The sequence below is a fragment of the Miniopterus schreibersii genome, assembly GCF_964146895.1.
Source record: "Miniopterus schreibersii genome assembly, chromosome: 1".
In the NCBI taxonomy this organism is placed as follows: domain Eukaryota; kingdom Metazoa; phylum Chordata; class Mammalia; order Chiroptera; family Miniopteridae; genus Miniopterus; species Miniopterus schreibersii.
Genome location: NC_138101.1, coordinates 198,682,221 through 198,694,586, shown reverse-complemented (window position 1 = coordinate 198,694,586; position 12,366 = coordinate 198,682,221). Strand labels below are relative to the sequence as shown.

At 56.6% G+C, this 12,366-nt stretch overlaps 1 protein-coding gene across 6 annotated transcripts in view; it reads right to left on the bottom strand.

The window, feature by feature from the left end:
- WDR25 (WD repeat domain 25) overlaps positions 1-12,366 on the bottom strand; it is a 124,014-nt gene that overhangs the window by 36,474 nt on the left and 75,174 nt on the right. For all 6 annotated transcript variants that reach the window (XR_013998738.1, XR_013998739.1, XM_081136034.1 and 3 more), the window contains exon 4: positions 4,124-4,254. Coding sequence is in view for 4 of the 6 variants with exons in the window: in XM_081136034.1 (XP_080992160.1) it covers positions 4,124-4,254 (131 nt within the window). In the remaining 2 variants the exon portion in view is untranslated. The remainder of the gene's footprint in view (positions 1-4,123; positions 4,255-12,366) is intronic.

Here is a 12,366-nt window from a genome sequence, read left to right as displayed (position 1 = left end):
CTGCCAACTGCTTCTCCCCCAGCACCCTCCGGGCATCAGCTGGCCTCAGCCCCAGGAGAAAAGCCGGTATTTTCAACAAACTCTTCGGTCAGATGGCGTCCTGCATGACCAATTTCTCAAGTTTGGTTTTTAAGGCGAAAATCTGGGAGTGCACCTTTATGGGACCTGGTCCTCCGCAGGGGCTGGGGGACCCAGGGGTCACCTGATGGAGAGGTTCCAACGCCACAGCACTTTCCAGGGTGTTCTTTCATTTATTGTGTGTTTATAGCCCAAATACAAGTGTTCTAGGGTTTTCCTAAAATCCCACTGTGCCCACTTCTTTATGGGTAACTTTTCTCTCTTTTCCAAATATTTTTGTAAAAAGAGTTTGTAAAAAAAAAAAAAAAAGGTGTAATTTAAAAAAATAAACTATTTTCCATCAACCTTATTCCTTCAGTTTAGGCCTTTGCAGAGGAACAGCTCCCACCACTCAGTGGTGGCTCCCACCCATTTGGTGGCCTGAGCAGCAGGGCCTCAGACCCATCTTCAGCTCAGGAGGAGACTGGATGGGCACAGAAGGCGCCTGTATGACTGGGTGTTTATTTTTAAGAGTAGAGCCCTGGCCAATGTGGCTCAGTGGACTGAGCACCATCTTGTGCACCGTGAGGTCACTGGTTCAATTCCCGGTCGGGGCACATGCTCGGGTTGCAGGCCCGATCCCTGGCAGGGGGTGTGCGGGAGGCGGCCGATGAGTGTTTCTCTCCCACATTGATGTTTCTCTCTCTCTCCCTTCCTCTCTCTAAAAAGCAATAAAGCCCGGCCGGGCGTGGCTCAGCGGCTGAGCGTCGACCTGGGATCCAGGCGATCGGGCTTCGGTTCCCGGTCAGGGCACATGCCCGGGTTGTGGGCTTGATCGATGACTCTCTCATCATTGACGTTTCTATCTCTCTCTTTCCTTCTCCTTTCCTCTCTCTGAAATCAATAAAGATATATTTTTAAAAAAATAAAATAAAAATAAAAAGCAATAAAAATATATTTTTTAAATAAAATAAATAAAAAGGGTATATCTATCTGTGCTCTAACTCTCCCACCGTGAAGAACTTTAAGCAAGATGTCTATGGATGAACAGTCCACTCCCTTTAAAGAAGCTGCCTCTGTTTTTAGGTTCTCCTCAGAGCACCCGCAGCCCTGTGCCTGCTGGGAGGCACCGTCCTGCGGAGGCCGCTCGGAAGCACCAGCCTGACCTTCAAACCTGGCCTTGGGGGCGCAGGCTCCCCTCCCTCCACCCTGGCCACGTGGACAACCTCTGCTCAGCACAGGCCTGCCTGGGGGCCGCACCCGTTGGGGGCAGCCTTCGGGTAGAACCTGCTGGTGCAGGTGCAGCAGGCTGGAGCCCTTCGGGCTGGGACACTCACTCCCAAATGGAGGGGGACACTCTCTGACATTCTGCACCTTCTTCTTTCTTTTTTTAAAATTAAATTTATGGGAGTGACAATGGTTAATAGGATCATATAGGTTTCAGGTGTGGGTTTCTATGTTACAAGATTTGTATATTGCTCTGTGTGCCCACCACCCAAAGTCAAATCTTCTCCAGTCACCAGATATTAGGCTCCCTTCATCCCCCACCCCCTTCCCTCTGGCAACCACCACACTGCTGTTGGTGTCCACGAGTTTCAGTTTTATATCCCACATACGAGTGAGATCATATGGTTCTTAGCTTCTTCTGACTGACATTTCCTTAGCGTGATATTCTCAAGGTCCATTCGTGTTGTTGCAAATGGCACTTCATCATATGGGAGATGGTATTTGCAAACAGTAGCTATGACAAAGGTTTAATTTCCAAAATATATAAAGAACTCATAAAACTCAACACCCAACAAACAAACAACCCAATTAAAAACTGGGCAGAGAGCCTGAGCAGACACCTCTCCGAGGAAGACACACGAACAGCCGATAGATACATGAAAGATGCTCAACCTCACCAGCAATCAGGGAAACGCAAATCGAAACTACAATGAGCTACCGCCTCACACCTGCTGGAGTGGCTGTGCTCAACAAGACCGGCAATAACGAGTGCCGGAGAGGGTGTGGAGAGAAGGGAACCCTGCTTCCCCGCTGCAGGAAGGTAGACTGGTGGGGCCACTATGGAGAGCAGACTGGTGATTCCTCAAAAATTAAGAATGGAGCTACCGTATGACCCAGCAATCCCTCTCTTGGGTATATACCCAAAAAACTCGAAAACATGTATTGGCAAGGATATGTGCACCCCTATGTTCACTGCAGCATTATTCACGGGGGCCAGCCAAAGTGTCCTTTGAGAGAGGACTGGATAAAGACGTGATGCGTGTACGCAGTGGAATACTACTCAGCCATGAGAAGGGATGCATCTTTCAAAGTCAAGTTCAACACGCGTGAGCGACGGTGAGCCTTCCTCAGACCAGGGCGATGTTTCTCAGGTCCTGAAAACGAGCCCTCCTGACCTCATCAAGCCCTGGAGACAGTCCAGCTGCGGCTCTTCCTCATGGCCCCTCCATGAACCCCTCCTCACCCCTGATCCCGCAGCCCTTCTCACAAGCCTGCCACGGTTCCCCTCTGCTAATCCAAACCAGGAGCACGGCACCGACTGCCTCTCTGCCTGGGCCTCTCCCACAGCCGGGAGCCCACGCCCAGCCAAGGCGCCGTCCACTGGCCCCGCCCGCGTTTCATATTACCACCTCCTGTACCATACGCTGGGCATGACTGCCTTCCTCCCTCATTCAGCCAACCAAGATTTGCTGAGTGCCTGCGATTTGCCAGGCTCTGTTCTAGAAGCTAGAAGTGAGCAGCAAACAAAACAGACAAAAACCCCCACCCTGCGGATCTTACGTTCGAGTGGAGGGAGACAGGAAATAAATGAACATGTAAAACCCACAGGATAAGTGAGGTGGCAAAGGAGGCTACTGGATGCCAGGGTGTGGCTGGCATGGTGGTCAGGGATGGCCTCCCTGGAGAGGTGGCATTTGAGCAGAGCACCGTAGGGGGAAGGGCACAAGCCTCTAGTAGAAAACTGGAGAAAAACATTCCAGGCAGAAGGAGCAGCAAGTGCAAAGGCCCTGAGGCAGGTGTGTTGGGGAAAGGGCAGTGGGGGTGAGAGAAGGTCGTGCAGGTCTGGTGGACCACTGCAGGGATGCTGGCTTTCACTGTGAGTGAGCCCAGAGCCTCAGGGCTCTGACCAGAAGGGCGGCACGTCTGAAGGGCACTGTAACAGGCCACTCCGGCCTCCAGTTGTTGAGAACAAACTGCAAGAAGCCAAGCGGGAAAGAGACGCCATATAGAAAACCCCGCAATTAGACCAGCAGGAGGCAACAGCACCTTAAACCAGACTCACTGTCGGACTGGATTTCCTGGAGGGTTGGGTTTGGGGGGGACAGGAAGAGCAGAGACGGGGTGAATCTGATGGTTCTGGCGGAACGACTAGAAGGGATGGAGTTGCCACGTGTTACGTCGGTGGAGGCGACAGGAGCAGCAGGCTTGTTCAGGGAAGGAGTGGAGACAGATCGCTTCCCTGCCCGACTGATGGGGACCAGCCTTTAAGCCCCAAAAGGAGCACAGTCTCCTCCAAGAAGCCTTCCTCACACAGAGATGACAGCACTCACCCCTCTGCATGCCAGCCCTTCCCTCCCTCTCTCGCCCATATTCACACACACACACCCTAATACACACTACACACACATCTCACACACAACCCACACAGATAAACGCACATCTCACACGCACACACACAGATGAACACACACACCTCATACACACACACAGATGAACACACACACACGGCACTTCTCCACACCAGTTATATGCATCCACACGTGATTCCCTTGAGCAACCCAAGGCTGATTTATTTCACATCATCCAGAAGCACTTGCACACAGTAGGTGCTCAATAAATACTGTTGGTGCTGTTGTACAGGATTGCACCTGCGATGTTTTAATAGTCTAACAGCTCAAAACTGTTTTCAAACATCTAAAACTTATGCTTGGCACCGATTAAACATTAGTGGTGACTACTCCATCGGAAGCGTCCTGAGTGGCGATGGGGACCCGCCCCCGTCATTCCAAGCGTCAGGGCGAGCTCCCCTCGGAAAGGCAGGCGAGGGGGACGGGCTTACCTTGCTGGTCCTCACGTCCCAGGCTTTGATTTCAGAGCTGAAGCCTCCGCACACGAAAACGTTGTGGTCTTTCGGGTGAAATTTCAAGGCAGTGACTCTAAAGTTACTCTGGCCGCTGAGTAGCTGGGTTCCTACAACACAAGAAGAGAAGAGAGAAAACACTCAGGCCGCAGAATAAATCTCTCTAAGACAAAGACACCGCCTGGGAGGGAGCTACGGGCCCACGCCGCCCCCCCGGCCCGAGGCGGCCAGTGGGCACTTAACAGTGGTGGCAGAGGCACGGGCGCACTCTGCCCCCGACCCTGATCGGCAGAACCCCTCACCCGCCGGAACGGGGCCGGCGGCTGGATCGCGAATGCCGCCTTCCGCGTGCTCTTAGACATGAACCAGCATCCGCCCTTCAGACTCTTTACGGCCGAGACACCCAGCACTCGGGAGACCGAGCAACGTTTCAGGCTCCACCCGGGGGTATGCAATCTGACGAAAGCAGGGGGCTCCAAAGTGACCACCCCCTTAAAACCACCCACAGAGGGTCTGCTGCGGAGCCCGGCAGTGGGGGTGGCAGGCTGCCCTGAGAGCCTGAGGGCCGCCCGGGGCCTGTCCCTGGGGCCCGGGCCACCACACCAGGCACGGCATCCTGCTGGGCACCGCGCTGACCAGAACGTGAAGGTGGCTTCCCGCAGCGGTGCCGACGAGGGCTGCCCCGGCCCGCGAGGGACGCCAGTGACCGCCGCTGGCCCACGGGGAGCCCCTGCCGGACTGAGGCAGCAGGCAGCCGGGTGCACGGGCCGGTGGCCGAGGACACCAAGCTCTCCCGCGTCGCCGCCTCCTACAGCGACCCAGGAAGCGCAGCTGCTCGGCCAACTCGCAAAGCCCCGCCTGGAGGCCGCCCTGCCCGGTGCTCAGGACCCCGCGCACTCAGCGAGCTGTTCTACCAAGTCACCAGGGAAGACACAAAGCCACTGATCGGGACTCGAGAGCGACAGCCGCCGCCTTTTACAGGCCCCACTGGCCTGGATGCGCGGCCCCAGGACTCGTCCGACAGTGGGCACCGCCTAGGAGAGCCCAGAAGCCCCGTCACCGACGCCGGTGCGTCTGTTCACTGGCTACACAGTGTGCTGTGTACCAATATGTTATGAGCGTTACAACAAACACCAAAGCTGAGCATTTTAAAGGGTGAAACAAGGAGGAAATAACCAGTGCTTTAGAACAGATCAACGTGCCGTTTCACTCACGAAGAGCATCAGCAGCTTCTCTGAAATCGTTAGTAAGCCCCAGTGTTTTCAGTGAGAGCAACAGGCTTGACCGTGCTTCCGTTTTTCCAAATGTAGGGAACTGTTTCGTCCGTCAGTCGGTGATTTGAAAGCAGCGGGGCTACAGCCTCAGTTCATTCGCCGAAGTCTGTCCGAGCCACCGAGACCCTCCCAGGGCGCATGGGCCCTGACGGACGCTCACCCTCGGCAGCGGGGCCGCCGCCCCCGCGCCCCTGCGCCGCCAGCTCTGCCAGGGGCACGGCTCGGGCGCTCAGCTCGAACGCCCGCCTCCCCGCGCCCGGTAACGGCGTATTTTTCACAGCCCCGTTCAAAGCCCACTGAAATTTTCACTGGAAGTATTTTAAAGCAGATTAGGGAAGCGCTGTTCCCCAGCTAAGGGGCAGGTGTTAGAGCCTTTAACAGGTGACACATTTACCTCGTGTTCGCCCACGAAAGTCACAGCGCGATGGAGACGACGGAAAGCACCTGTTTCCGTGGTGTTCCTCCCGCAGAACAAGTTTCCGGAAAGCAGTTTCTCTCGTTCTTTCTTACAGCCTCACCTTTACCTTAATGAACGACTGAGTGCGTTGACTTTTTCCTAATATCTTCCAGGAGCCGACAACTGGCAGCCACTTGTACGTAATCAGAGAAAATTCTGGGAACACTTGACCTTTTACAAATGGAGACGGTGCCTCTCTAAGCTCAATGAGCCCCTTGACTATTCTGCAACAGAACCCAGGGCACAGAGGTGTTCGTGGTCATCCTGGGTCATCGCCGCGTCCTCAGGAGCCGGCCAGGTCACGCCCCGTCCCCACAGCGGGACAGGGCTGCACACAGCAGGGCTGTCCCGCCCGAGGGAGCGGCCGGGGCTACCACAGCCCTCCGCCCGCCCGCGGGCTGCTGAGAGGCTGTCTGAAACTGGGGGGGGATGAGAAACATGCCCTGTGGGCAGGCGGACAACGCCCGACGCCTGGCTCTGAATCACAACAGGACTAAGGACGGACGGTCAAAGGCCGGGAAGAGATTCACCGATTCACCGACGTGCAGTGACTTTAAATCATACTCATGTTGTTGTTGTAACACTGTTTTCTAAAAATAGAGAATTCGCCCTGGCCGGCGTGGCTCAGTGGCCGGAGCGTCGGCCTGCACACCGAAGGGTCACGGGTTCAATTCCCGGTCAAGGGCACGTCCCTGGGCTGCAGGTTCGATCCTGGCCGTCTGGGAGTGTTCGGGAGGCAACCCATCATGCGTCTCTCTCACATCAATGTTTCTCTCCCCCTCCCTCCCTCCCACTCTCTCTGAAAAGCAGTGGAAAAAATATCCTCAGGTGAGGACGAGCAATAAGTAAGTAAAAGGATTCCTCTGGAGAGGCTGGGGAGGTGAGCAGGCTTGTACCGGGCTCGGGGCGACGCCCCTGTCCTTAGGTCAACAGAGCAGCCACCCTCTCCGGGAAACAAAACATCGCTTCTGGGAACGGATCTGGTTGGAAACCTCATATTCCTGAGCTTGTGCTTCTCCCGTCTGAGCACATCCGGAGCCAAGCGGGTAGTCAGGAACCAACCACGACATTCTCAATTAGCCAGTCCCCCCTGGGGCACCCCCCCCCCCTTTTGCTCTCCACCAGCCCATCCATCCGGGACTGGGGCAACGCCATGGAGCACCCAGCACGCCCCTCGCGCCTGCAGCAGGGGGACCCGCTGGGGGCAAGGGCAGGACCCACCGGTATGTCCCGGGGGGGGGGGCAAGAGCTCACTGTCCCGGGGGCAGCCCCACCCCACGGCGAAGGGCCCCTGGGGGAGACCACGGGCCTCCGGCGGCTTCTTGCTCGCTTGGGTTCACTGCCAATCTTTCAGCCCAGACGGAAAACAAGCTCCGCCACCTGGGGAGAACTGTCTCCTCGCTCCTGGAGCGCAGCACTCAGCATATGCCTGTTTCAGAAAAGGCAGTGAACTCGCCGGCTTCAGAAAGTGCAGCCACACAGCGTTGCCAACAACGGGGGAGACGGGGGGAAGTGAGAGCTCAGCTGCCAAAAGACGTGATTGAACTTTTTGTGGTTAAAAAAGTGCTTGTGAATATGCTATTCCTCCTCAGCGCCCCGAGGAGACGGAGAGAGGATCGATGTCTTTTAAGAACAACGTTTTCCAGTTAGAAGACAAGCTGGAGTTTATATCTTTTTCCTACTCCCACTCATGACAGCCAGGCCTTTACTATATTCCTTTGTTAAAAGGACCCAAAACGAAAAGATTTTTAAATTTTGTTGTTAATCTTCACCCAAGGATGTTTTTGCCTTGATTTTTAGAGAGAGTGGAAGGGAGGGAGGGAGAGAGAAAGGGAGAGAGAAATATCAATGCAACCCAGGCACGCGCCCTCGACCAGGAATCAAACCCGTGACCTTTCGTGAGAGGGCCGGCGCTCTAACCCTTGGGCAACGCCGGCCAGGGCAAGATTTAAGAATTTTTAAATACGCTTCCACACACCCCATGAGAAAGGCTAAGGGGTAAGTTCTGCTCGGTGAGGAGGCCTCGGACAAGGCGAGGCCAGTGGGAGGCAGTCAGCAGGGCAGCCGAGTCCCAGAGTCCCCCCCAGCTCCCTCACTTCCGGTGGAGGGCCCGCTATGCCCCCCCCGCTGGGTCGTGGGCCCTCGTGACCAAGGCCGTCGGAGGGCACACGCGGCAGGCACGCAAAGCGCTCCACAAGGCAGGGCAGCCAGCAAACAACAAAAGGGAGCTACTGTCGTTTGAAAAAAACTGAGCCCGAGATGCCTGAATGCATCCTCGGTTACATTAACCGCCGAATCCCAGGGATACGGGTCCTGAACGGCGGAGACCTTGAGAGGCTAGTGGCTTGGGGTTTGTGTCGCAGGCCAGGAGAATACGATGCTGCGGGATGGCCTCTGCGTTCCGCTGGCGAGATGGATAAAGGCTGGGAAATCGTTATCAGGACACCTCCACGCTGGAGGTGAAGGTCCTTCCTGTGAGCGCTGCGCCTCCTCTGCGCCGTTTTATAAACCCCAAGGCCTGCTTGCCCCACCCTCTCCCGGAGATGCCACTCAAGCACCACGGTTCGCGGGGACGTGACCCTAACCTTGAGGCTCGCCCGCCTGTGCACATGTCTGTTACAGGAAATTCTATTATTTGCTATATGCTGCTTATAGGAAATTGAGTTTTAAAATATTTAATCCACAAACACTGACTGTATTGATCTCGTTATAATGAAATCATCCGGTGTAAGAACTTTCCGATCCTCGCGGAGTTGGGAAAAATCACTCCCTTTCCCCCTTCAGTCAATAATGACGCACGTGAACTCTACGGCGTCGGCAAAAACATGTTCCAGCAGAGAGCAGAAACCTGGTTTGCTCTCTCAACACGATTAGTGCTGCCAGTGCTCCCTCACCTACGTGACCACGGGAGGCAGTCGCTAACACTGGCCAGGGACCTCCTCGGAGGGGCCCCTCTTCCTCTCTCAGGTGGGGACGGCGAGGCCCCGGAGGTGACCACGCACACGTGGCTGGGGCCACACTGCCCATCCACCCTAAGCTGACCCTGGGGACCCCGTCAACATACGGGGCTCCAGGTCCGCGGGGGGGGGGGGGCTCCTCTTCCACTCAGCCGGGTTCAGACGAAACCAAGTACGGTCCCCAAGAAAGAGAAGGGACGTGCCTGCCCCACTCTCAGGGAGGCGGCGCCTGGTACCTCCGGGCCTGCCTGGGGCTCGCACGTGTCCCGCCACAACCCTACGTGGCAGGTGCAATTAACTCATTTCGCAGCTGGGGAGACGGACGCTCAGCGAGGTGCAGAGTCGGCCACGCGGGGGCGGAGGCCGGCCCGTCTGCTGGAGGCCAGCTCTCTGCGCCCCACCGCGCCTGCCGCGAGCAATTCGTGACCCTTCCTCCTCCTTAGCTCTTTGTGCACGTGGAAGACTCGGGAGCGTGCAGGGAAGACGCTGGCGAGGGAAGGCTGTCGGCTGGTGGGGACTGAGCCTGTGCTCCCAGCCAGGCGGCATGTGACTCATTTCGCTAAAATCAATATCGTTACACTCCTCTGGGGAGACTGCAGCCAGCTGTAAATTTAACCACCCTGACTCAACGCTAACAAGAGGAGGAGATTACTAACTTCCAGATCAAACTCTCTGAGTCAGAAACGGGGCCATCTTGGCACTGGGGCTGGGCCCAGGGAAGGGTCCGGGCGTGAGTCTGACGAGCCTGAACGTTACCCCTGGATCAGCCGGCAACCCTCTTAGACCCCAGGGATCCTACATGGAAAACTGGGGCGATAAAACTCACCTCACGAGGTTGCTGTGAGAATTAGAAATAATGCAGGTGGGCCAGCTTCCGAGAGTTGCGAGGCCCAGTGGGCAGCGGTTCAGCGGCAGCAACCACACAACAGAGAAGCATTGGCCGTGGCCATGATTTCCTTATATCAAGGTGAGCTACTGGTCTTAACTATCTGAACAAGACTGCATTTTCCAGATTTCTTTCTTAAAAGACTTTTCAACTTGCACACAAGGCATGTCCCAAAGGTTTTCCCAAGTTGGTTTCCTGGGACTCAGACATCACCCCCAGGAAGGCAAACGTGCAGTGACCATGTTCAGGCTCCAGGGCTCGTGGGCACAGGTGGTCTTACCTACGAGGGTGCCAAATGCAACCCAATCGCAATTACACACACACACACACAGAGATAAACATCTCACTGCACACTCGTGGTAACGCACGCGACAGTGCTGGGACCGAAAGCCAGCTTTCCCTGATCCAGACGCCAGACTAGGTGCAAACAAGACGGGCGTCGGTGAGATGTGGGAAGAGCTCTGGGCACCTTCCAAGTGTGAGGGGTGCGCTGGCAGGTGTTTTCCTGGAATTTAATGACATCTGACTTAATATCCATAACCAGGGTCAGCCTCTCACCACAAAGCTGTGTGGATAGAGGGGAAAACGCGGTTGAGACTCTTCAGAGAGCAAGTGCTCATGGAACTGCGACAGCTGTCCGGGCCTTGGAGAACAGACAGCATTCAAGAGGCGGGTGGGGGGAGGGTGCTTCAGGGAAGGGATGAGCTTAGAAACGGGCCCAGGTGATGAGGGACCAGCAGAGGAGCCTGTGGGGTCCTGCCTGCATCAGTGGGAGGGGGGGTGGGCAGCAACTCAGACCAAGGGGCAGCTATCCAGCCCCTTGGAGCCTTGGGTCCGGATCTAGTGGCAAAACCCCTAGGGCCCCACGAGTGAACACACACGGTGCCTGTGCCACCGGGAGCTCTGCACTTGCCACCACAGGAGCCCACATCGCAGCCCCACTTGCTGAGTACTTGCCTGTTGGTCCCCACAGGCCCCTGAAGGACACCCCACCGAGCCTCTCTGAGATGTGCTGGGGGACACCCAGTCATGGTGCTCGAAAGCCTGAGAATGGAGGAGCGCCCAGGGCGGTCCCCTCTGAAGGCTTAGCCCAGCGTGGAGTCTCGTCTGTGCCCCTTCTCTGAAGCCCCAGGAGCCCCGGGGCTCTTCATCAGGGTTCTGATTTGGATGCTGCTCACCCTTCCCGCGCCGAGTGCTCTAAAATCGCCAGGGCCAGCATTCTTCCCGCTGGAGCATCCTTCAGCCGGTCACTTAATCAGAGGGATCAGTCACTAACCCTAACTCTAAGCCTAAGCTCACCCGTCTGGGCATGCCTTCCTCCCAGCGGACCCGAGGTTCCTCTGCAGGTAGCAAGCCAGCTGCCCGGGAGAGAGCCAAGTAGGCTCCCCACGTCGACTGGAGTAAACAGTTTGTCCAGAGCAGGGAGCAGACGCGGTCAGGGCACGCTACACCCAAGCGTCAACAGCAAAGCCTCCGGCTGTCACACAGGCTGGAGTTGGGGCCCGGCTGTGTCAGCTGGCGGCGTGGCCCCAAGCAACTCAGCAAATACCTCAGTGTCTGGGTCAACGCAATGGGGGTAAAATCACTCCCCTCACAGGGTAGAGTGGAGGGTAGATATGGAGTAAGAGGGGTCTGACATCCATTTACTCATTTCAACCTGACACAGGCCTGGCCTGCGGAGAGCGTTCGGCCCTCTGCCGTCCATGTCCTTGTAGCGTTTCTGTGATGGGGGCCCCATCAGGACCCATGAGCAAGGAGGACACCGAAGACCTTTCTGGGAAAGCAAGAGAAACGACCATTTATGGGTCCAGACCCAGTTGGCCACTCATTTCCATGCACCGTGACCCCCCCGCCAACACACACCAAAAGACAGGGACCCCAGAGCAGGAGGGGCCAGCCCAGGGCTGAGGACAGCAAGGCTGCAGGCAGGGGGTCTGAATGAGGAGGACACCTACCCACACAAAGGGCACGTGCCGTCCCATCATAGGGAGGAAGCTGCCACCCCCGCCAGGCCACGCTGTCACGGAGAAGCAGGACATGGAAGAGAAGCTGGGACTTGCTCCCTGATCCACACCTGGAAGAGAGAGGCCCACTAACCTGCCAGCTCAGGAAAACATCGGGGCTTTTGGCACTGAGCCCCCAGAGCTGTTCCGCTTGGGGAAAGGGCCAGCAGCTGGGGCTCTCTGGACACTCAGTAGGAATGAGGTCATTGTCTCCTACCGTCTGAGAGGCCTCCTGGGGCAGTGACGAGGGCAGGAAGGGACACCCTTTGCCAAGCGCCTACCATGTGCCGGGCATTCCACAGACAGCCTCTGCACCCCCATCTCAGCTCTCCCTCAACAGCACCCCCAGCCAGGCTCCGTCACCTCTCCGCAGATGCGGACACAGAGCGGAAGGAACCTTCCCCGGGGATCCCGGCCGCATCTGTACCCCACCCATGCTCTGTCACACGTGCACCTCCAGCACTGAGAGCTGCTCCTGGACAGGCTGGGCACATATCCGTAGAGCTGACCATGACCCAGGAAGGACAGGGTGCCCTGAGGCTCCAGGGAAAGGACCGTCCCCTCTACCTTGGAGGCCTTTGCACCCAGGGGGGCTACTGCCTGGGGGGCCGGATGGTGTAAGAAGCCAGCGCCAGGTAGAATGAA